Raw genomic sequence first — 24,388 nt, 5'->3', positions numbered from 1 at the left:
TGATTTCTCCATCTACAATTATGAATTGTGTTCTTGCTAATATGAGTAACTAAATCCACAACTAGGGTTGTGGGAACCATGATCGATTAACAAAGTATGAATAGTAAATAAGCAATTCTTGACTAGTATTTTGCATGCATTGATAATTCTTTCGTTTAGAAGTCTTTTTAACGGTGGCCAACGTTAGAACTCGCCTTGTTACTACTTGCCGGACCAAGGAGGTAATTAACAAGAAAAGAATTATCAACATAGATTTAGTGTGATACTATCTAATAGGCTAGTGTCGATTGGTGCGAAGTAATAACTAAGCCAAACATCGATTATGATGTCTAATATGAGGTAAAGGTAAGGGTTAGTAAATTATACACACGTAGCCGGACCAAGGTGCGGGGTGAAATTCTCTAGATGCCGGACCAAGGATTTAGAGATACCTAACTTATCACTTTGCATGTAATACACTAGAAAAGGATTGCTATTACTAGGATTACTGCGTTATGAGATTATGGGGAACACGTATACCCTAGTTATTTCTCTTATCTTGATAACAACCAAAGTTGGGTTTAATTATTGATTACTTATTAAGTTCTTACTATTTGTTTCACACAAGCACAACCCCCCTTTTTATTACCTGTTTCTGGAAATAATTTGACTAATTGAATATAATTGTTGGTTAAAAGTAAAGTCTAAACCATTTTCCTCGTGGGATCGATCTCAACCTACAAGTTGGGTTCTTTACTTGATAACGATCGCTTATGCTTCTGAAAGGAGGTGTAATTTGAGCGTATCAACTATGGGTGTACATAACAGCCTACAAGACACCAATGGGGACTTCTTCCTATGACATGGTATTTGGAAAGGCATGCCATCTACCACCAAAGTTTGAAGACCAAGTATATTGGGTGATCAAGAAGCTGAATCTTGAACTTGAGTTAGCCGGTAAGAGAATGATAGGACAACTACATGAACTTGAGGAGTTTAGGCTCCACGTATATAAAAATGCAAAGATTTATAAAGAAAATATGAAGAAGGGGCATGGCCAAAATATCATCCCTCGCACTTTTGATCTGAACCAGCAAGGTTTACTATTCAACTTGCAACTGCAGTTGTTCCTTAGAAAACTGAGGTCAAAGTGGAGTGGGCCATTCGAAGTTGTGCGGATGACACCACATGGGGCTATGGAGCTACAGAATTAAGACAAGAGCTCCACATTCTTTGTAAATGGACAACGTCAAACACTACATTGGGGATAAATATCAAGAAACACTTAAGTTTAATGATGAGTCATCCACGAGTTTGGTCTAGTCGTGACATTATACCAAGTGCTACATGGGTGAAAACCTATGATCATGTGTATTAGATAGGTGTTTTATCTTCTTAATTTTAATTTTTAGGACGTAGTTTAAATTTTCATTTGATTTTAGTTGTTAGAAGTTAAAAGTAATTAAAACACAAAAAGAAGAATCGAGCAATGACCATAACTAGGGTGTTTTTCTTTCTATTTTTTTGTATATTTTCGAGTTTCACAGATAACGGAGTACGGTGGACATATAATTAAAGAAATAAGGTATGCACCCATTTTAACACAAAAAAAAAGGCAAAGGAGAATTTTTGGAAAAAAATAGAAAAGTGTGTAATGGAGACGAGTCGCAAACCCCATTACTATATTTTATTTCAATGAGAAGAAAATTCCTCGTCACAACAAAGGGACCTTCTATCACCTTCACGTCACAACCCTGGTAGGGAAATTGAATTTTACTGGTAACTAATTTCCCAGCCAAAATAGAGGACTGTGTAACGAGAGAGTATCACGGACCTAGAGCAATTTTTTTATTTTTCGACGAGAATTAAACCCCAGACAAAAATAGAGGATTTTATAACACATGTGTGTCCTGGACATAGATAAGTTATTTTTATTTTCATTAAATTAGATGGGCTTAACCCGTCTTTCCAAAAAAGAACATGACCCAAGTCTCTTTTTAACCCATAATTTCTCCAAAAATCCCCAATTCACGCCACACTATCAATCGATCTCTCCCTTAACCCCAACAAAAAATTACTTTCAATATGTATTGTAGAGTTGTTCTCACCAAGGATTTTGATTATTCTCATATTTATCAAACTTCAAGGTACGCTTTTAACTTGGGGTTTTTTCTATTTGGATGAAATTGTGTCGTCTCAAATTTTGGGTATGGTGAATGACAAAAATCATTATTTTATAAGCTTATGTTTGTGTTTGAACTTATTGGGGAAAGATATTAAGTTGTTGCACCTATTATAGGGTACACTTGAATGTATTCCCCAATTAACCTAATATGATTGAATTGTGGGGTGGACATTTTTGGTGATGTGTATGTGTGATAATTGCAGGTTGTTGTATATGATGTGTGAAGTCTTGAGTAACACAATAACTTTGCATGATGCCTTGTATGGCAACTTGGTGTGAGTACTTTGAAAGAAACTTGGGGTTGTAAGGTATTGTTGTTTCAAATTCTTGAGCACATTCAATGAGTTGAGTTGATGATGAAATAGGTAATCTTTATAGGGCATTTGAAAGTATTGTGGGAGTTGTAAGGTATTTTTGTTTCTAATTCTGGTGTAGAATCATTGAATGGGTCTGAATTGTTTGACAAAGTTGGTACGCTATAATATAAGCCTTGTTTAAAACATGTTACTGGGAAGTCTGTGTACCTTAATGTTATGTAATTATGTGTTAAATTAATAACTATGGGGTGGTCCTTTGATCACCCCCGCCTTATGATTGTCCCATGATTTTTTTTGGGCCTAATTAAATTCTTAACTACTGACATGTAACAATGTAAGGAACTTAAAGACTAGGAAAAGAGGTGGCCTCTTAAAGCCACTAGAATTGACTTCAAAGTGGTTGCAATATCCCTCTAATACTAGAAGTCCCATATGGACACACTAGCAGCTTTAGATTTAACAAGTTGTCAAAAAAGGAAAAACTCGGTGGAAAAAGCACACCAAGGAAAAGTACTTATCAGATGAGTGCAGTGGGACAACCTGGCTAGAGACTTCCCTCAGATCATGCAGAGCATTCACGAACTCAACAGGGTGTTCATCTTTACCGAACCGACCAGTGAAATTGGCACCTAGTCAAGAAGTTCTATGCCAATTAGGCATATGAGGTAAGATTATACTATGTCCAGGTGACGGATGTCAGTGTTACCCTTACATCACTAGTTTTGAATGACATCTTGGGAAAGACTGACACTGACCTTCTTGTGATAATGGGCTTGAATATTCATCCACCATATCATGTAATCCGCCATAATCTATGCAGTCAATAGTCAATGGCTAGATTGATGAAGCACAATCCCAAGTAGATCCACCAATCCTTCATATATGCTCAGATGACATAAGAGGCTCGTGTATGGTTAAAATTTATGATTAACTATCTCATATTACGGTTGTATTACACCGACATCACTCGGGACAGAGTGTGCCTAGTTTATGCCCTTATGACTGATACCAAATATAATATTGGAGCAATCATAAAATCCACCATGAAGAAGGAGAAGGTATTAAGGGAAAATATATGGTTTAAGGGGTTTAATAACCCACATATGCAGGACTGCGAGGGTGAAGAAGGAGAGCTTAAATTACATAGCCCTACTCTATGATGTGTATGTGGATGTGACAAAGATAAAGAGGCCATAAACTATATATGGTCCTACCCTCATGACTGTGGAGAGACATCAGTGGGATAAGATGATTATGGCTTGCATATAAGAGCTAAAGATGCTCCGTTACAAGAACCATTGTAATGCATCTACTCGGGAGAAACTTTATGAGGTGAAATCCAAATACCCACTCAATGATCATTCCAAAGAAGTACTTCATATAAGGCCTATTTTTTTGAGCTTCTTGATCATGATGTGTCAGCCGATGAAGAAAGGCTCTGCACTAGCTCTTATGTGGATTCTAACTTTGATGAGGAGGATGTGGACCTATTTCTATCCATTGAGGATGTCGGAGGTGAAGATTCCATGGAGGATTAATTAGGGATGTTCTTCACCTTACCTTTTCTTTGATGTTTATATTCTTTTTAAGGCACTTCGATTGTGATGAGCTTTTAAGTATGGGGTGGGGGTGTGAGTTCTAATCTTATGTACATATTAGTGTGTTTGAGATTGTTAGTGTTTTTTCTTTGGGTTCCTTGTAGTTTGGTTTCGGTTATTTAACCAAGGATAGTCCCTTTTAACCGTAATGAATCACAAAAAGATTTTTCTTAGAAGGATTGATCACTCATCATAGTTGAGTCACGTTGCTCTATGTTGGATGAATGATGACCTCCTCAAGCATAATTTTCATCAACTTGTTTGTTAAGTCATAGTGTTTGTGCTGAGGCTGCATAACTAAGATTGGGATAATGAATAAAAGCATGAAAGGAATTTTATTTGGGAACCCTTAGGCTCTTGTTTATGACTCTAAAAATCAAGTTAGGCTTTAATTAAACTCATGCATGAGTTGAATGCGTTTAATGTTGAATATCTCACATTAGTCGAGCATGTGTCACGTGTGGTGATAATTTGTTTAGTTCAAGTTTTGCATCTTTGTCTAGAACTTTTTGTGCATGTTGATGAAGCGAAATAAAAGCATTGCTCTATTTAGAAGATGATAATAGGTTTTCTTTTATGTGATTTCTAGATTTTAGCCCTTTCAGATATTATATTACTAGTTAGCCCTTTTGAGCATGTAGCTTGTTTGTGGTAGCCACACTATATTGGTAACCTTTTTGTTGAATTCCTAATTTTTGCACCCTGCTTCCTGAAGAACTGTAGCACAGATTATTAATGGATATATGTTGATTTTAGGTTGGTTGAGGATGAAAGATAAATCAATAATAGTTGCATTATGATTAAAAAGCCCTCATTAAAAGAATGCGACAATTTTAAAAAATAAGGTGTTATGAGTGAATCGTTCTTGAGATGATAAGAATTTTTGGTGAAATGATTGTTTAAGAGATGGTTAAAAATAAAGAGAAGAAAGTAATTGGTAATTAAGTCTTAAATTGTAAAGTTCTTAGGTAAGTGTAAGTCATTATTACATAATTTTCCTACCTTTCCCCAAGCCTACATTACAATACGTTAAAGTCCTATTTGATTCTATCAGAGCATACTTAATTAGTGGAGATGTACATATTGAGCAAGCATATGGATATGGATCTTTGTGCATACACATGAATATTGTTTGTGAATGTGAGAATTGTTCGTTGATGCTACGTTCCTAAGTTTTGTTCAATCTTTTGAATTAAGTGTGTGGAATATTTTTATTTTTTGTGAGGGAACTAGTTTGATGAAGGCTAAATGATGGCTAAGTAATGTGCATGAACCTCTATGTTCGAGTTGCTAAAAGTTGTGGAGTCTATGTTTGAGGTCATGTGGTTTCAATATATTTCCCTAGGTTATATTTGAAAATTAACAGACTTCCTTGTGAACTGAAAAAGGGGTTGCGAGTTGGTAGTCGGAGTCCAAATTTAATTCATTTTTAGTCTAGGTATAGGGCATATGTGTGGAAATTATTTGTGGACAAATAAAGCTCTAAGTGTGGGGTGGTGATCTAGAGAATATTTCTATGCCTAAGAGCCAAATTAAGCCCATATATGAGCTATGTTTGAGAGAAAAACTCCATGTTATATATAGCGTTATCAGTGTTATTTATGCATCTCGAGTAACCCATATGATTAGTGATTGTAGGTAAGAAGGTAAAAGAAACAAGCAAAAAGGGGCTAGATTTGAAGTAGATATGAAATGGATGAACAATAGGTGACCCATAAAGGTGTTCAAGAATGATGTGAAGGAATTACCCAACTTTGTATCCTCTTTGCATCGTGTTGAGGGGATTTCTTAGTCGACTCTTGATGCTGCCGAAACTAAAGACTTTGTATCCTCTCTAAATCGCAGAATGGAGGATGTTGAGAAGATAGGCAATTTGTATTGACTCTGTGTCGCAGACCTGTAAGCCAACTTTATTCAAAAAATTTCGAACAATAAATACACTTCGATTTTATTTCTAAATGATGATATATAGATATTAGAATTTTCTTTAAGTTGTGTTATACACAACCACCATGATGAGTCGAGCATTTTGAATCATTTAGGGCTTAGTATTCAGAGTTTTAGTGTCCTTAATGCTTGTTTTATGCTCTAAATTGATGTTAAAATGCTAATTTGCATCGATGAAAGCAAAAGAGCAAGGCAGGGACATTACTGTGCAAAAAGAAGCAAAAAATCTGAACAAGCAGAAGAAAAGCAAAGTTGATGCTCGCCAAAGCCACTCGACAGGTCGCCAAGTAGCTCTTCAGCTCGCCAAAAGTTACAGCACGCCAGCCCATGGACAAAGCCAACTCAGCAATGAGATTGGTGTTTCGGTGAAGTGACGAATGGATAGATGATTGAGTTTTGATCGCCTAAAGTCACGGAAGGAAAGTGCTGAAAAACTAAGCCAAGAAGGCGATGGAAAAGAGCACTCGACGCATCACCGACTAGGTTGGCGAAGCCCGACTTATTTCACCGAGTTACTCCAAAGGTGAAATTCTGGGAACGTATAAATGCGATTTTCGAAAGATGAAAAAAAAGTTCGGAAGTTTTTTAGAGTTCCCACATTGTCTAGTTCAGGATTTTTTATCCCTAACATTGGTCTTTCACTTTTTGAGTAGAGATTTAGGGTTTATCTTATTTTGAGTTCAATTTAAGCATTCTGAAAACTTGTGGATTGTTACCCAAGTTGGTGGAAAACCTAGTTGGTAACTATTTCTTGCTCTTTATTATGTGTGGCTAAAACCCCCATTCTTGGGGGTGTTCATGTGATTGAATGTTTCAATTTACTTATGGGTGTTAGTATTTACTGATTTTATTGTTTTTTTAAGTGGGTTAAGTTAACTATTGAGTTTTAATTGACGATTGTAGTTGCAAATGCATTTCTAGTCTAGCATTCTAAGCTTGCTTGATAAAGAAGTTTTAGAGTTAAAACTATCGATTGATGATTGTAGTGATTGGGTTATTGTAGACTTAGCTTGAGAAAGTGGGTCTAAATCCAATCCTACCAATCTAGCTTGACAAAGTACATTGATTGAGGTATTGGATTGTTCCTTAGTGCTATGCTTGTCGAGGTTCAAGAGAACTTACTTGATTCTTGATAGTTGATTTAGAAATGGTTGTCACACCTAAAGCCTAGGTGAGCTATTGAAACTTTTCTCTCGAGATACAATTTCCAGAATCAAAGAATGGTGTTGAAAACTTTTAGGTGGATATTGAATTTCATAAAATGAGAAATCATACACTCTGGATTGTATGACAAAAGAAGCTCCAGAGAACTAAAAGTTCAAAAAGAACTTTGTTTGATAATTGAGAAAAACTAGTAGTGAACTTATGCTTAACTTATAGAAAGGGAAGGGAGTAACCTACATAGAACTAACTTCACAAATTGCTCATTAGGATGAACTCTTTTATTAAAAAGATTTAGTAAATAATAATGAGGTAGACTAAAGAAGCCAACATAGATTACTTAACGATTGCAACAGTCTCATCTTTCATTCTATAACATTGTTCAGATAGAGAAAATATATAGGTAGTGAGCATATATGGTCTTAGTAGATGATATCCAACATAGTCTCAAGTATTAAGACACAACAATTTAAACTTTTCCCCCGAGATATGAATTCCCGAATCCAAGCATGTTGTGCTACTGGAACCCTATACTGGGCTTTTGAATTCTATGAGTTTCATCCGACTAATATTTACATTTCTTATCCATTGGAAAGTTGTATACAAATATATGTGGAATATATCATAAAGTATCAAATTAACAGCAGCAAAGACATTAGCCTAACATATATAACTTCATCTCGAAACCTTTACAACAGAAAAACAACTTCTAAAAATAGCTAGCACTATAGGATCATTATCAAAACCACATTCATACACATGAAAAAGTCAACACAATACTAAAAGATTGCAATAATATCATCTTTGTTTCTACATATTAGATATCTAGAAGTGTCCGTACCCAAAAAACATTAAAATAACAAAAACTATTAGTTGGCACTATAAGTTCATTGCCAAAATAATAAAATTCATGGTGCGTCATCTTCAAACTCATCTTTAGATACGTCCTTATACTTGTTTTCAAACTCATCTACAGATACGTCCTTATACTTGTTTTCAAACGCATCTTCAAACTCATTGCTAGACATCTTTTAAAACTCCTCTTCAAATATGTAGAATAGAAAAGGGCAACAAAAGAAAAATTCAAACTAAATGCCGACTTTTATGTTGGTTGATACACTGTTACTTACTATTGACTTTTATGTTGGTTTAAACTTTTTTACTTGTTGTAGGTTTTTATGTGCTCACAACAACATCTAACTTTCAAAGATAATCAAACCAAACAAGAACGAGGATTCAAAACTCTATTGATTGAAGATAATCAAGAGAGTTGTCCTGTTAATCCAATTTTAATCATTTCTTGTCCTTATAAACAAAGACATGATTCTTTTTTAGTATTACCTGATAACATAGAAGCCCTTTTGGACACACAAAGTTATAAATTTGGATACCTTTTAAACCAATTAGAATTGGGATACAATTGTTTTTCGATTTACCTGATAACACCTTTTAGATATAGGATACATAAGTTCATTGAGCTAAAGAAAACAACAACAATTTCATCTAATGTACGTGATAAACTAGAAACCCTTAAGAATGTGGAATTCATCCAAAAGTTGCACAAAAAGAAACCCTCGATTGGTCTGATTTTCCTTTCGGCAAAGAGAAATCTATCTGAAAAGGATAAATCCTTTGTTATCTGAGGGTTTAGTACTACTACAGGCTAGAATTCCTTCTAGTCAATACAAGGAGCTTAAGTTTCAGAAATTAGTAAAGACAAAGCAACCCAAAACGTATACTACAAATAAGATTGACATGAAAACCTAGATTATCATAGACGACTTTAGCCCAAATCAGTTTCTCGGTCTAATAATAAAGAAATTCTCATTCTTATATAATGAAAAACGCCCATGCCAAATAATCTGATGTGTGTATATCTACTACAAGCTGGACTCCCTTAAACTAACACAAATTATATAAACAACACAAAAACACAAAACCCACAAGCCAAATCTGCAACCCCACACAATAAACCCAATTGAAATAAATTCAGACATTTCAAGATAGAAATTTCTACCTGATAAATTGTATTCCAACAAAACATTTCAATGTGATGCAACTTCAAGACATCTTCTTCTTAAGTGAAGCATTTCGTTTTGTACCTTATGAACCAAGAGAAAAATATGAGGCATTTCCGTATGTAGGTAATGAAAACCCGTGAATGTGAAAAATTTAGAAAAAAATCAAACCATTCAACAATTTGCTTTATGAAATATCATTACTTTATGTATTGATGGAAGAAATACTTGTTGTTTTGTGAGCTATGAGAAATTTTTGAATGGGGGCAAACGCCATTCTTACGAGTATTTGAGTAGGTTTTTCAGATTTAGGGCAAAGACTTGAGACTTCAAAAAGTTTTTATGTTTCATAAAAAAAAAATCCAGAAAAAAATAGGAGGGAGAGTGAAAAATATGATGGAGGGAATCTAATATTTAAGTAAACACTTTAGGGCAACACTTTTAATGTGTTGTTTTACAATTATAAAAATAGCACACTTTAAAAGTGTGGTCATATGTGTAAATAGGTGTTGCCAATTAAATCATAATGTAACAACACTTGTAAAGTGTAGCTTATACCATTAAAGAATACGTTTAACAAGTGTTGCCAATATTACTGAAGCCAAAAGTTAAAAACTTATGCTACACTTTAAAAGTGTACCTAAAAATATTTTAGGCAACCACTTTACAGGCGTTGTCAAGATTTAGTGTGGCTGTAGGCCTAAAATGTTGTAGTGGGGTGACACGAATGACAAATGGGGGTTTTGGTTTTAGTTATCAACTACAAGCAGTCACAACACTATGAAATAACAATAGGGAGAAAGATTCTCCGGGTGTGATCGATTATAGGAAAATATAGGAACATGGGTAATTCTAACTATTAGTAAATAGCTAATATCAGTGAGTAGGCTAGACTATATGGGAGATAATTTTCTCTCTAACAACTACCCCGAATAAGGTGATTTCTTTCAAACATCAACAAGCATGATAATGAAGAACATCCCACACCTTAATCCATTCACTCTCTCGAGCTAAATATGTGGGACTAGGTTTAGGATTCAATCTCTCGAGCTAAACCTAGATCAACCCAATACCCACAAACCATCAATCAATAATCTTAGTTCTAAAACCTTTCTCTCGAGCAAGCTAAGAACACAAATATAGAACTGCATTTGCAACTACAATTCTTAAATTAAACCACAATTATTGATTAAACAAACTTTTAAATAACATTTAAACTAATAATTAGAAATACCCATAAACTAATTCAGCTCATAATCACACCCAGAGAATTGGGGTTTTAGCTAGACATTATAAAAAGGTAAAAACAGTTACCAAATTGATTATCCATCAACAGGGTAAGAGTGATTTTGTCTTTACAATGCTCCAATTTGATAAATCTTAAAGACCCACTTCCAAAATCTCCAAATTGAACTCCTCAAATTCTTCAAAGCTAGAATAAAGTATAGAGGGAAGAGTTCTAAAAGATCTGATACAAAAATAATAATAAAGATAGGATCCAAGATGCTAACTAAAATGTTCAAAATCTAATTTATAGTCGCCAAAAGTAAGCTATGAATGGTCATTCGGAGAAGTAAGTCAAGCTCACCAAACCACTTGATGAGCCACTTTTTTCTCTCTTCCATCGCCTTTTCGCCTTGGCATTCAGCATCCTTGGGTTCTGTAACTTTGGGCAATCTACCTTGGCTTCGCGAAACTGATCGGCGATGCACCGACTGCTCCTTTTCGTCGTTGACATGGTTTCTTCCCTCAGGGCTGGCACACTGGAACTTTATGCGGTGGAATTAGCCATTTGGCGATTTGCCAATCGCTCTTGGCGATCACCAGGCTTTCCTTTTCTTCGATTCTTCAGTTTGTTTTGTTCCTTTTTGCATGTTAGTGTCCTTGCTTTGTTCCTCAATCCATATACTTGAAAATCAAGGATTTAACATCAATTTATGGCACAAAAGCATTTGAGGACAATAATTTTATATAAACAAAACCCCATATGAGTGCAAATCTAGGATTCATCAATTTGCCTTTCGAACCACAAATTGCTGAACTAGACAGTACACTTCCTCCTTTTTCCAACTCAGAATGCAGACAAGAATGAGTCCGCACAATGCCTTCGGCGGATCATAATGATGGATTTGGCATCACCTAATGTTCCCTTCACAACACTTTGATTTCTTTTTAATCTGTTTTCAAACATATGTTATTCAAAGCAATAAAATAGAAGTAAATCCTTGGGTTGCCTCCCAAAAGTACCTTATTTATCATCGTGGCACGACATAGTTCTAATTTCCACAACATTCATTTTTGGGATTTAGGAAAGTGTCAATAGGAAACGTTTCCTTTTGCCTCTAATTGAGATGTGTGGAAATATGGCATAATTGGGTCTACAAGTGCTTGATAGACACCGAATGAGAGGTCACCCTTTGAGATAAAGTGGAGAAGTCAGTTTTCAATTCCTTCAATATTTTTATGGGACCCTTCAACCTTGTTAAAATTCCTCGTGAGCATCTCCTCGATTTGGTTTTCTTCTGGCCCAGCTGGGTCATTTGGTCATTATTGATCATGGGGGGAACATATCTATCTTTTTCAGCCTCCCTATCACTCACATTTCCACCTCGCCAATCTTTCCAACAATTATCTCACTCCTTATTCTAACCTTGATTCCCACCTTATCGTAGGTAATTTGGGTGAGAATACCCCATTTGGTTTCCCAAATATTGAACTTCTTCATTGTATAATTCCTCAAACTTGGCATCATCCGGGCACTGCCCACTATTATTTCCAACTGCATTCAAAGATTTAAGTCTACCTCAAATACATGTTTAGACAACAAATCGAGTTGAGTCATTATTTTCCAAATTTTCATCTTATTAATTATCCTTCTCGATTTCTTCTTTGGTCATGCTCAGTTGTAGGGTAGACACTTTGTCTCCACTAGTATGCCATGCTCAGTTTACTTTAGTAATCTCATCTAGCAACAATGCTGCTAACTCACATGGTTTCTCATTAATCCTCCTTAAACTAACTGTCCAGCCACACCCTTATTAACTAAATCAAGGATACAATAGAAGTATTGCATCAATAAATTATCTGGAACCCCATGTGTTGGACATTGCAAGAGTAGTTTCTTGAACCCCAACCAAGTTTCATGGAGTGTCACGGCCCGAGTCTAGACCCTGAATGCGACACGGCATACTCTACCCGAAGGGGTCTTATACAAGCCTCATAGCATTCATAACATAAGATACTTAGAAATAGTGCAGAATTAAAACTTCTCTTTTATAAATCTAACAATCGAAATCATTAAAACAAGCGGAAGTCTATCATCTCACATGGCCATCAAAACAATACATGAAACAAAATATGGTCATGTCCCTTTACAATTGAAATCTTAACAATAGTCTAATACATGGAATAAAAGGATCATCAAACGTACTTATCCTCAATCTATGAGGACATACCAAAAGTTATAGAGAATCTAAAATCCAAGCTTCAACTAGAGAGTATCATATTGAGTACCAATCCCTACACTTCATAACGGTAAAGAGAATATGGGTTAGCACAATTAAGTACTAATAATGATAGCCATGCAAAAACCATGCTAAAAACAGACATTTTATTTTGAAAGTCATGATATATGTCATTTTGAGAAAACTTCATGAACATAAGCATAATAGGCATAATATACAACCATAACCAACATACAAGTCAGATCTTCACATTAGAACATAATCAACATATAAACCACTTCATCACATAAGCCTTCACCTAAAGTAAACCTCATGCTATACTTTGTGCAATGTATGGATAGCGTCCCATACCACCATCCACACTAAAGTACCACATTAAGGTCACAAAAAGCGAACTTACCATTCAACGTTACTATCTTTACACCATACTCATACATAAGAGACATAAACATTACATAAGTCATACCAACACATTAGGACCAACATCTAAGACAACTCTAAGTCATACTAGTGCAATGTATGAGTAGCATCCCATACTACTACTCACACTAAGTACTCCTTTGAAGTTGACATAAACAAGGTAGATTCATACTCAACAAGTCATAATTAACAAGGAAGTAACTCATACTACAATCCAAGTATATTAGGCATCCTTACATTAAACATATAAGCATTTCAGTCATCCATTCTTCCTGAACTTCATTACGAACACCTTCATTCATTAGCCATTAGACCGACATCTTCATTAACATCATCATAAGAGTACATTCATTTCATTTAGCATTACATCATAGAGAACATCATCATAACCCCTCTCAAAGCCTACTTGTACAATGCATGAATGGCATCCCATACTACTACCCACACTAAGTAGTGCATTCTTGAGAAGTCATAGTTCATTAACATTCTTTGTGGGGGTAGCCTTAACCGACATAGACCATGTGAGCAATTCATGGAATTTCGGTGTCACCCTCACCGGATAAAGGGATTCCTACTTGCCTAATGTAGGACCATTGTTTTTAGTTTAAGTGGATCCACTAGCTAGACCTATGTGGGCACATAGTTATGGGATACGGAGATTGCTACTCGATACCCCGCATCAACTAACGTAAGGGCATCCATCTCAAGATATTTCTACTGGAAACCCCACCTTAACTCATGTGAGGGCTTCTATCTCATATCATATCCACTCGGTGCTTGGCCTTATTCCCAAGGAGTACTTGATATTCATTACATTAGTTCATTATGGGATAAGAGATTGTTACTAGATACCCCACCTAAACTAACGTGAGGGCATCCATCTCAAACCCAACATTCATTAATTGGAAAGCTCATAGATTCAAAAATGGGAATAGCCTTTCACCTAGGAATCCCATATTGTGAGAAAGTCCTTTCACAACATGTCTTTATCATTCATTAGTGTACAATTGAGAATAGTCTTTCAATAAGTACTTCATCATTAACATAATCATAGAACTTCATTCATTAGCCATTCATGAGTGTGTGTGAATATGTGAGAATAACCTTTCACATATAGCATCAGCATTCATAAGTACTAAATTGAGGATATACTTTCAATCATAATATAATTTCATTCTGAACATGATCATAACACCTTCATTGAGATCACACACATATAATTCACATCATAATTACGTATAGATCCTTCATGATCTTGCCTTCCAAGGCCATGAACCAACATCAACTCATAAATCTAAGATACTACAATAGATAAGGAAATTGACATGATTCAACAATTAATATATTATAAACATAAGCAATTCAACATACTACCATAGTTAATCAATTCCCAGTCACAATTCACAACTTAAGAATTTGGGGGAAAACATTGGTTTTAGGAAGAAATCATCTTAATTCAACGTTAAGTCCAAAATTCATTCATAATTCAATGCAATAAAGCGTTTGAAAAACGTTTGGAATTGAACTCGTGCATAGATTGAAAACTAGGGTTTTTGGGTAAACTTTGAAGACTTGAAATCACTTTTGAAATTGGCTCCTTGAAATAAACTAAGTCAAGGATGAAGACAACCATACCTTTAATGGAATAATCTTTGACCTTGAGATTTTGGATCATTCACCTCCAATGGAGGTTTCTAGAGAAAGAACTTTTGAGATGAGAGGTTTTTAACTTTAGGGTGTTTGGAAATAATGAAATCTAAAATTGAGTTTAATACTTGAAAGCTCTTAAAATACTCTAATTAACCTAAAATAACCATACCCTGACTAAACTAGACTTAACATGAATTTACCAAAAGACCCTCACCTTGGCCAAACCATTTGATAGATTGCAGGTGTAAACAACGACTCCCGCACCTACGGTCCGTAGGTGGGGTGATACCCCATTCTGTCCCTTCGTGATTTGTGTCTGAGACATGTTTTTGGGGGCCAGACCTACGGAGGCCACCCACGAGGTGTAGGTGGACCTACGGGGCATAGGTCCCCATCCGTAGGTCATCAGGTCTTGGGCAGTTTTGGTTTTCTTTGGGGTCTTGGGGGTTAGGCTTAGGGTCCTCCTCAAGGACCCCTAGAGTGGTCCTTGGGGATTCGTACCTTGTCATTTAACCCCTAAACCCCTTAACCATAGCTCGGGACAACATTCTACAACATGAAACCCTTCAACAACTCAAACACACACTAATTAGGATCTAGTTTCACCTATTCGTTTTACGGGTCGTTACATTATCCCCCACTTGGGAACATTTGTCCTCGAATGACACTTTAAAAACATTAAGGGATTAACAACTCAAGACTAGCAGCCCATCATACATGCAACATCAATAAAATGCAAAAAATGACGAAACTTCAACTCCATCTCAAACATGTTCCATGCAACTCAAGAAAGTAGGAACTACATCTACAAACTCATTATGCACCAAAATTTCAACATTTCTCATTTCATTGGAGGAATCACCTTCTCCAACTCTAATCATTCTCATCATGACATCATTAAGAACATTTTGAAATTTCTTCATAAAAGCACATCTAGGCATGTTCATCAATTCACCTCATGAAGCATATAGACTACTAATACTAAAAGCAAATCAACATGAGGAACATAAAGCATAAAAACTCATTTTCTCATATAAAAATAAACTCATCAAGAACATACATGACATAAGGAGACCATGGAAACTCATAATCACACATGACTCCAAAACATGAAACAAGCTACAAGGAACTCTTTGTCTTAGGCTTGAATAGGCATATAAAGAAAGGGATAAGGATATGGGAACTCTCAACAACCTTACTATTCAACATACTATCCCCCACTTAGGAGTAAACCCAACTAAGGCTAACATGAAAACAACATAGGAACCTCAATACAACATTCGAAACTATAAGGAACTATCACATACTAGTGCCTTCATACGGATTAGCTCTTTTGTCCTTGTTATCTTGAAGCACATAGAAATGATTTTTCCTTGGAGCATTAGGATCCGGTCCATCCAAAGAAGCTTGGTTGTTCTCTCTCCCTTTAGCCATGAGTATTGGGCAATCTCTCATCTTATGACCCTTCTTCACACCCAAAGCACCCATCCGTGCCAGCAAGGGACTTACCCAAATGTTGCTTCCCACACTTGAAACACCTAGACCTTTCAAAAGTAGAACCACTTCCATTCCCTCCTTAAGATTTAGGGTTAGACACCCTCTCATTGTTGACCATAGAGGAATCTTGATTGTAGAACCTTTTTTTGGACCTTGGTTGACTTTGTTCATCGGACCTAGACCTCTTTATCTCTCTATTCTTTCTCTCAAGTTTGGACTCCTCAATTGATTAAGCATATACAATAAGTCTAGAGATATTCATGTCATGATGGAGCATTGTCGTACGACACTCTTCCTTAACAAGGTCGGATACACCTGTCACAAACCTACTCATCTCATCCCTAGGGTTAAACACCAAGGATGGAGCATACTTAGACAATAGGGTATACTTCAAGGAATACTCCTCCACACTCATGCTACCTTGCCTAAGGTTTATAAAGTCCTCCATCTTAACCTCCATCTTCTCATAGGGAAAGTACCCACCAAGGAATGCTTTCTTAAACTCCTCCCATTCTATAGGACCCGCTTCTACCGGCCTATTGCTTTTCCATTGAGTGAACCAAACTTGGGCAACATCTTTCAATCGGTAGGAAGATAGTTCCGCTTATTCTCTAAAAGTCACCCCCATAGCACTCACTGTCTTATACACCTCATCCAAAAACTTTTGGGGGTCCTCTCCCACTTAATAACCAAAAAAATCGGAGGGTTCATCCTTACAAAATATCTCAACCTAGAAGCCATAGTATACTTAATAGCATTCACCCTAGGCCCCACATCCCAATTAACTTGAGCCGTCATAGCTTGGGCTAAGGTTAGAAAAGACGACCTTATCTATTTATTGGTCAAGCCGAATCATCAACCGGAACTTGGTTGCCTTGAGGAACTTGGCCACTTGAGGACCTTGAGGAGGAACTTCCTCATTCACATTCTACTCTTCCACTCTTCTTGCGGATGTCCTTCTTATATTCATATCCTATAAACACAAGAGAAGGATTATGAAAAGGACACTTATAGAGCAAAACTCTAAGGCACGACTTCAAGAATAATGAAAGAAGTGCAACTGCCTAACGTCCTATTGCATCTCGCTCAAAGATGTGTCCCGACTCACACCGATGAACAAGACTCTACTAGATGTGGCTTGTGAGACATTAATCCTAAAAACCATTCCCAAAATCTTGTGCTTTGATACCATGTTTGTCACGACCCGAGTCTAGACCCCGAATGTGACACGGCGTACTCGACACTGAAGGGGACTTATACAAGCCTCATAGAATTCATAACATAAGATACTTAGAAATAGTGCGGTATTAAAACTTTTCTTTTATAAATCTAACAATTGAAATCATTAAAACAAGAAGAAGTCTATCGTCTCACATGGCCATCTAAACATTACTTGAAACAAAATAGGGTCAAGGCCCTTTACAATCGAAGTCTTAACAATAGTCTAATACATGAAATAAAAGGAACATAAAAAGTACTTGTCCTCGATCTATGAGGACATACCAAAAGTCTTGGAGAATATCAAATCCATGCTTCAACTAGAGAATATCAAATTGAATACCAATCCTTAGACTTCATAAAGGTAAATAAAATAAGGGTTAGCCCAATCAAGTACTTAGTGTGATAGTCATCCTTAAAATGGACATTTTATTTTGAAATTCATGATATATGACATTTTGAGAAAACTTCATGAACATAAGAATAATACGCATAATATTCAATCATAACCAACATACAAGTCATATCTTCACATTAGAACACAATCAACATATAAACCACTTCATCACATAAGCCTTCACCTCAAGTAACCCTCATGCTATACTTTGTTCAATGTATGGATAGCGTCCCATACCACCATCCACAATAAAGTACCACATTAAGGTCACCAAAAGTGAACTTACCATTCAACCTAACCATCTTTACACCATAATCATAAATAAAAGACATAAACATTGCATAAGTCATACCAACACATTAGGACCAACATCTAAGACAACCCTAAGTCATACTTGTGCAATGTATGAGTAGGATCCCAAACGACTACTCACACTAAGTACTCCTTTAAAGTCACCATAGACAAGGCACATTCATACTCAACAAGGAAGTAACTTATAATACAATCCAAGAATAGCATGCATCCTTACATTAAACAAATCAGCATTTAAGTCACCCATTCTTCATTAACTTCATTAAGAACAGCTTCATTAATTAGACATTAGACCAAAATCTTCATTAACATCATCATAAGAGCACATTCATTTCATTTAGCATTACATCATAAAGAGAACACCATAACCCCTCTCAAAGTGTACTTGTGCAATGCATGGATGGCATCCCATAATACCACCCACACTAAGTAGTGCATTCTTGAGAAGTCATAGTTCATTAACATTGTTTGTGGGGGTAAGCCTTAACTAATATAGACCATGTGAGCAATTCATGGAATTCCGGTATCACCCTCACCGGATAAAGGGATTCCTACTTTCCTAAGGTAGGACCATTAATTTTAGCTTAAGTAGATCCACTATCTAGACATATGTGGACACATAGTTATGGGATAGGGATATTGCTACTAGATACCCTGCCTAAACAAATGTGAAGGCATACATCTCAAGAGATTGCTACTAGAAACCCTGCCTCAACTCATGTGAGGGCTTCAATCTCATATCATATCCACTCTGTACTTGGCATTATTCCCCACAGAGTACTTAACATTTATTACATTAGTTCATTATGGGATAAGAGATTGTTACTAGATACCCCACCTCAACTAACGTGACGGCATCCATCTCAAACCCAACATTCATTCATTGGAAAGCTCAAAGATTCAAAAATGAGGATATCCTTTCACCTAGGAATCCCATATTGCGAGAAAGTCCTTTCACAACATGTCACTATCATTCATTAGAGAACAATATGAGAATAGCCTTTCAATAAGTACTTCATCATTAAAATAATCATAGAACTTCATTCATTAGGCATTCATGTGTGTGTGAGTATGTGAGAATAAACTTTCACATATAGTATCATCATTCAGAAGTAATAAATTAAGGATATACTTTCAATCACAACATAATTACATTCTAAACATAATCATAACACCTTAATTGAGATCACACACATATACTTCACATCATAATTACACATAGATCCTTCATGATCTTGCCTTCCAAAGCCATGAACCAACATCAACCCATAAATCTAAGATACTACAATAGATAAGGAAATTGACGTGATTCAACAATTAATACATTATAAAGATAAGTAATTCAATATACTACCATAATCAATCAATTTCCAATCACAATTAATAACGTAATAATTGGGGGAAAAACATGGGTTCTAGGAATAAATTGTCTTAATTCAACTTGAAATCCACAATTCATTCATATATCAATACAATAAAGCCTTTGAAAAACGTTTGGAATCGAACCCATGCATAGGTTGAAAACTAGGGTTTTTGGGTAAACTTTGAAGGCTTGAAATCACTTTTGAAATTGGTTCCTTGAAAGAAACTAAGTCAAGTATAAAGACTACCATACCTTTAATGGAAGAATCCCACATAAATCCCTTGAAAAACTTGAAGATTTGACCTTGAGAGCTTGGATCCTTCACCTCCAATGGAGGTTTCTAGAGAGAGAACTTTTGAGAGGAGAAGTTTCTAACTTTAGGGTATTTTGAAATAATGAAATATAAAATAGAGTTTAATACTTTAAAAGTTCTTAAAATACTCTAATTAACCTAAAATAACCATCCCCCAACTAAACTAGACTTAACATGAATTTACCAAAAGACCCTCACCTTGGCTGAACCATTTGACAGATTGCAGGTGCAAACGATGACTCCCCTACCTACGGTCCGTAGGTTGGGTGACACCCCATTCTATGCCTTCGTGGTTTGTTTCTGAGACATCATTTTGGGTGCCCTGACCTATGGAGGCCACCCACGAGGCTTAGGTTAACCTACGGGGTGTAGGTTTCCATCCGTAGGTCAAGAGGTCTTGGGCAGTTTTGGTTTTCTTTGGGGTCTTGGGGGTTAGGCCTACGGTCCTCCTCAAGGACCCCTAGGGTGGTCCTTGGGGAGTCGTACCTTGAAGTTTAACCCTTAAACCCCTCAACCATAGCTCGAGACAACATTCTACAACATTAAACCCTTCAACAACTCAAACACACACTAGTTAGGCTGTTGTTTCACCTATTCATTTTATGGGTCGTTACATGGAGAGATTCACCTCCAATTCACTTGAAACTTTTTATTTCGGTTTTAAGTTTCACTATCTTTGAGAGGGGCGAATCTCTCAAAGAATGCTTCAGTCTACTCCTCCCAATAAGTAATAGAGTCAATTGTCAATTTCACCAACCATGTTGTAGCTTCACCCATCAAAGAGAACTAGAATAACCTCAACCTCAAAGACTCTTGTGAGATGTTCTTGAACAATAACTGCCCACACACCTCAATAAAATTCCAAAGTTGTTCATGGGGATCCTCATGAGCTAAACCGTTAAATATTCCTCATAGGTGGAGTAATTGCAACATTGTTCTAGTTACATGAAACACTATCGTCGAGACTGTGGGAGGTATTCAGATGGATCCTATGGTATGAATTATATTCACATGCATATCATTTAAATCACCTATATTGTCGTTTCGCCCATAATGACTATCGTTGTCACTACCGTGGTCGCTCAGGTTCTAAACCTCTAAATCAACCAACAACAACACAAAATAACATTCTACTACAACTAAGCAAATCTACAAACTAATTTCTCAAATAGAATTCTCAATCACCATTCAGTGACAGAGGCACCATTTTTTAAAACACTCAAATGTACTCTTCAAACATAATTAAAAGAGTAAGCAGTCATTGAAAATTTAAAAAAATACCCAACTAAGAGTCGAAGTTGAATCCCAAAGAGAATGATATATCTTAGAAAATTCTATCAAGAAAATTAGATTGTAAAATCATTCATTTGTAATAGTAAAAATGAGTGGGTGGATGACTCCACAAATTTAATAAAAGGATTTGGTTCTCAATGGGCATTTGACAAAATTTCAGAAAATTTAAGATGTAACAAGAAATCTAGGGGTGTGGGGATGGAAATTAAATGTCACATAGGGGTAATTGTATTGCTCTATAGTGATGAACATACCTGAATAGGTTGGTCATCTTGAATGAAACTAATCTTCTTTCAATCTGATAGCATCATTACATAGAATTTCATTTCGGTCTCATCGTTGTGCTATACTAAATAACCCAATACTTTCATCTATTCTCTCTTTCGATGCAAAAATAGGGCAAATAGATCGAACCCATAACCTCTGTTTTCAAACAAGTTATAGACATCAAACCTAAATTTCTAGTATCAAACTTATTACCCACTCTAATAAATCTCTTTCAAGCATATCAGAGTTTAGAAATAGGAATTAATTTTGAAACCTTAACCCATAAGTTAATCCAATGTTAATTAGCCCAAATTCATGTATGAACATTAGTTACATAGAGCATAAAACAATACCCACTACATTAAATATACACCGAACCCCATATTTTCACCCCTTGATCTCGGGGTTTTTGGCACCCGTCAGAAAGAGTAAAGAAATTATACCTTTCATAAAAGAAGTCATGGGTAACATGAAATTAACAAATTACAAGCAAACCCACTTTGAATCAAATTTTAGTTTATCAATTTAAAGATAAAGTTGAAAACCCCAATAACATGAAAGTGTTATTCACAAAATAGAGTATTTTCTCTCAAGTTTCTCACTCCTTGAATTCTTCACACGTGAACTCTTTAATTTCTCTCCCAAAAATCTGGCCTAAAAATCAATACATGACCCATTGGGCGGCATTAGTGTAAAACCTCGGATTTGAGAGAGAGGGCATAGCATGTTAGAAATTCAAAGGTGCCATCCCACAAAGGCCAAGCATGGCCCATGGATGGGACCACAGACAGTAGGTGGGTCCATGGATGGGCATCAAGGAAGTTGGCATAGGCAGTTAGGACGTTAGGACCCACGATCCTTCGCAGAGTCCATGGGTCATGGCTAGGGGAACTATAGGTCGACCAAAAATATCTGGATCTACTGATGGTTGACCAGGACGGACCGTTAGACAGTCCACGGTCCGTTAGTGGAGTCGTGGGTTAGGTCGGCAATTTTAAAGTTTAAGGGCTTTTGGGTCATTTCTGATTTTACTTAAATTAAAGTGAGGTCATTTTACCCAAGACTAGTACCCCTATATAAGTTATTTTAACCCCTAAATTCTCATTTAGGTCATTCTCTCAAAATCACCGAAATAATTGGGTTCCTCTCCATAGTAATTTTCTCTCTAGAAAGTTGGAGAAGAAGGAAGAGTTGAAGCTAGGGTCAAGTTCTAGTCTCCATTCCTCAAGAATTTTTGGTCTTTGTGATTAATGTATGATCGCTTTCATACATGGACTCCTTTCATCCATTGAGCCATTAGAATTCCATAATTAAAAAGTAGAAATTCCCCAATTAAATTAGGGTTTTCTTATAATGTTGTGGGTTTCAATTGATGTTGATCCAAATGATTAGGTTATGACTGTTTATGCATGAATTGATAGGATCACATGTTTTTAGGATGAATTTACATGTGCCCATGCATACCCATTTTTAGAAGGATGAAATTGATGTAAATGAGTTTATGCCATGAAAGGAGAATTATGGATTTAGATGTATCTTTATAGAGTTGATGAGATACATTAGAATTGCTTGAGATTGAATCATATATGATGATTATGATGTTAATTTCTTTGAGAGTAGATCATATATGATGATTATGAGATGTAAAGCTTTGAGTGTAAAGCTTATGTTAATGAATTGTTGATTATTGATGCAATTGATGTGGAAGGGATAGTTCCCACATGAATTGCTTAAGTATAAATGTATGAATGTGAAAGGCTTTCTCACATTGAATAATTCTAGGTTGAAAGGATTTCTTACCTAAAATGAATTTAAGCTAAAGACTAAGAAATTGATGAGTCTAGAGGTGATTACCTTTGACCTCTAAATTAATATAGAATATGAGGTGAGTACCCATACTTAATAAGAGGAGACTACCCTTATTCCTTGATTTTGAACAAGAGGCAACTCCCCACGTTCCTATAATGATGAATGGACATGGAAGTAAATACCTATGATCCTTATAGAATGATATGGAGGTGAGTACCAGTGTCATATGATGTTGGGCATAGAGGAGAGTACCCGTGATCCCAAAGTAAGTAAGGCAAGAGACGAATACCCATTAGCCTTTATAGTTAGGCAAAGAGGTGAATACCCATGTATTTTAAAGTAAGCAAGAATAATATGAAGTATGTTGTGATGAATCATTAGCTTGGATTGTTGCTAGAGTTGCCTTCTATGATATGTGAGACTAGAGGTGGATGACCCAAGTCTTGACTAAGGATAAGTTGAGGTTACTTCAAGAAGTACTCCTCCTACATTATGATGATTATATGCATTGATTATACTTCATGTATTATGTTGACTAATGTCTATGTTTATGTTGATGCTTATGTAAACTATCATATTTAGTACATGTTTGTAGTAACACATACTATTGCCTACATTACTTATCCAAATGTAGGGCTCGATGATATCGACTCTTATCCCAGTGACTAGGATCTTAGTAGAAGCAAGACTTGAAGATTGGTGAGTCTTCATAGCATTTGAGGATTTAACCACCATTTCTCTTATGTTTTTTTTTTAAGTTTTTAACATTGATGTATGGGGTGTGTCCCAAGATATTCACGTTTTAGATGGTTTGAGACAAAGTGTAATAGACTTCCTCTTTTTGATATAAAACATTAATTATGTTGAAATGTTTTAATTTACGCTCATTTCTATTATGTTATGTTTATGAAAGCTATGTGTATTGTGTAAGGCCTCTCTGGGTCTTGTATGCCATGTTACATATAGGGGGTATTCCTGGGTCGTGACAAACCTAGTAATCACAGAAAAAGATTTAGAATGATTCTAGGATGTCTCAAAACCACATCAAGTAGAGTCTTGTTCATAAGTGTGAAGCGCTCCACATTTATCAATGAGAGGCTACTAGATGTTTAGGAAACTTCACTTCTTTATTTACTATAAGTCGTGCAATAGAGTCCAACTCTATAAAGTCTCTTTCCTA

At 35.9% G+C, this 24,388-nt stretch overlaps 1 protein-coding gene across 1 annotated transcript; it reads left to right on the top strand.

Annotated features, from left to right (window-relative positions):
- Window positions 1–821: 821 nt before the first annotated feature.
- LOC125868602 (uncharacterized) lies at window positions 822–1,193 on the top strand. The gene has a single exon (XM_049549224.1). The coding sequence runs from the start codon at window positions 822–824 to the stop codon at window positions 1,191–1,193; it is 372 nt and encodes a 123-aa protein (XP_049405181.1).
- Window positions 1,194–24,388: the final 23,195 nt, after the last annotated feature.

This window comes from Solanum stenotomum, chromosome 6 (assembly GCF_019186545.1).
Source record: "Solanum stenotomum isolate F172 chromosome 6, ASM1918654v1, whole genome shotgun sequence".
Taxonomy (NCBI): Eukaryota; Viridiplantae; Streptophyta; class Magnoliopsida; order Solanales; family Solanaceae; genus Solanum; species Solanum stenotomum.
The sequence above is the reverse complement of the archived record's forward strand: the minus strand, read 5'-3'. Positions and strand labels throughout refer to the sequence as shown.

Coding starts and splice junctions, on each gene's coding strand:
- LOC125868602 (XM_049549224.1), top strand. CDS start 822: ATGGGGACTTCTTCCTATGACATGGTATTTGGAAAGGCATGCCATCTA.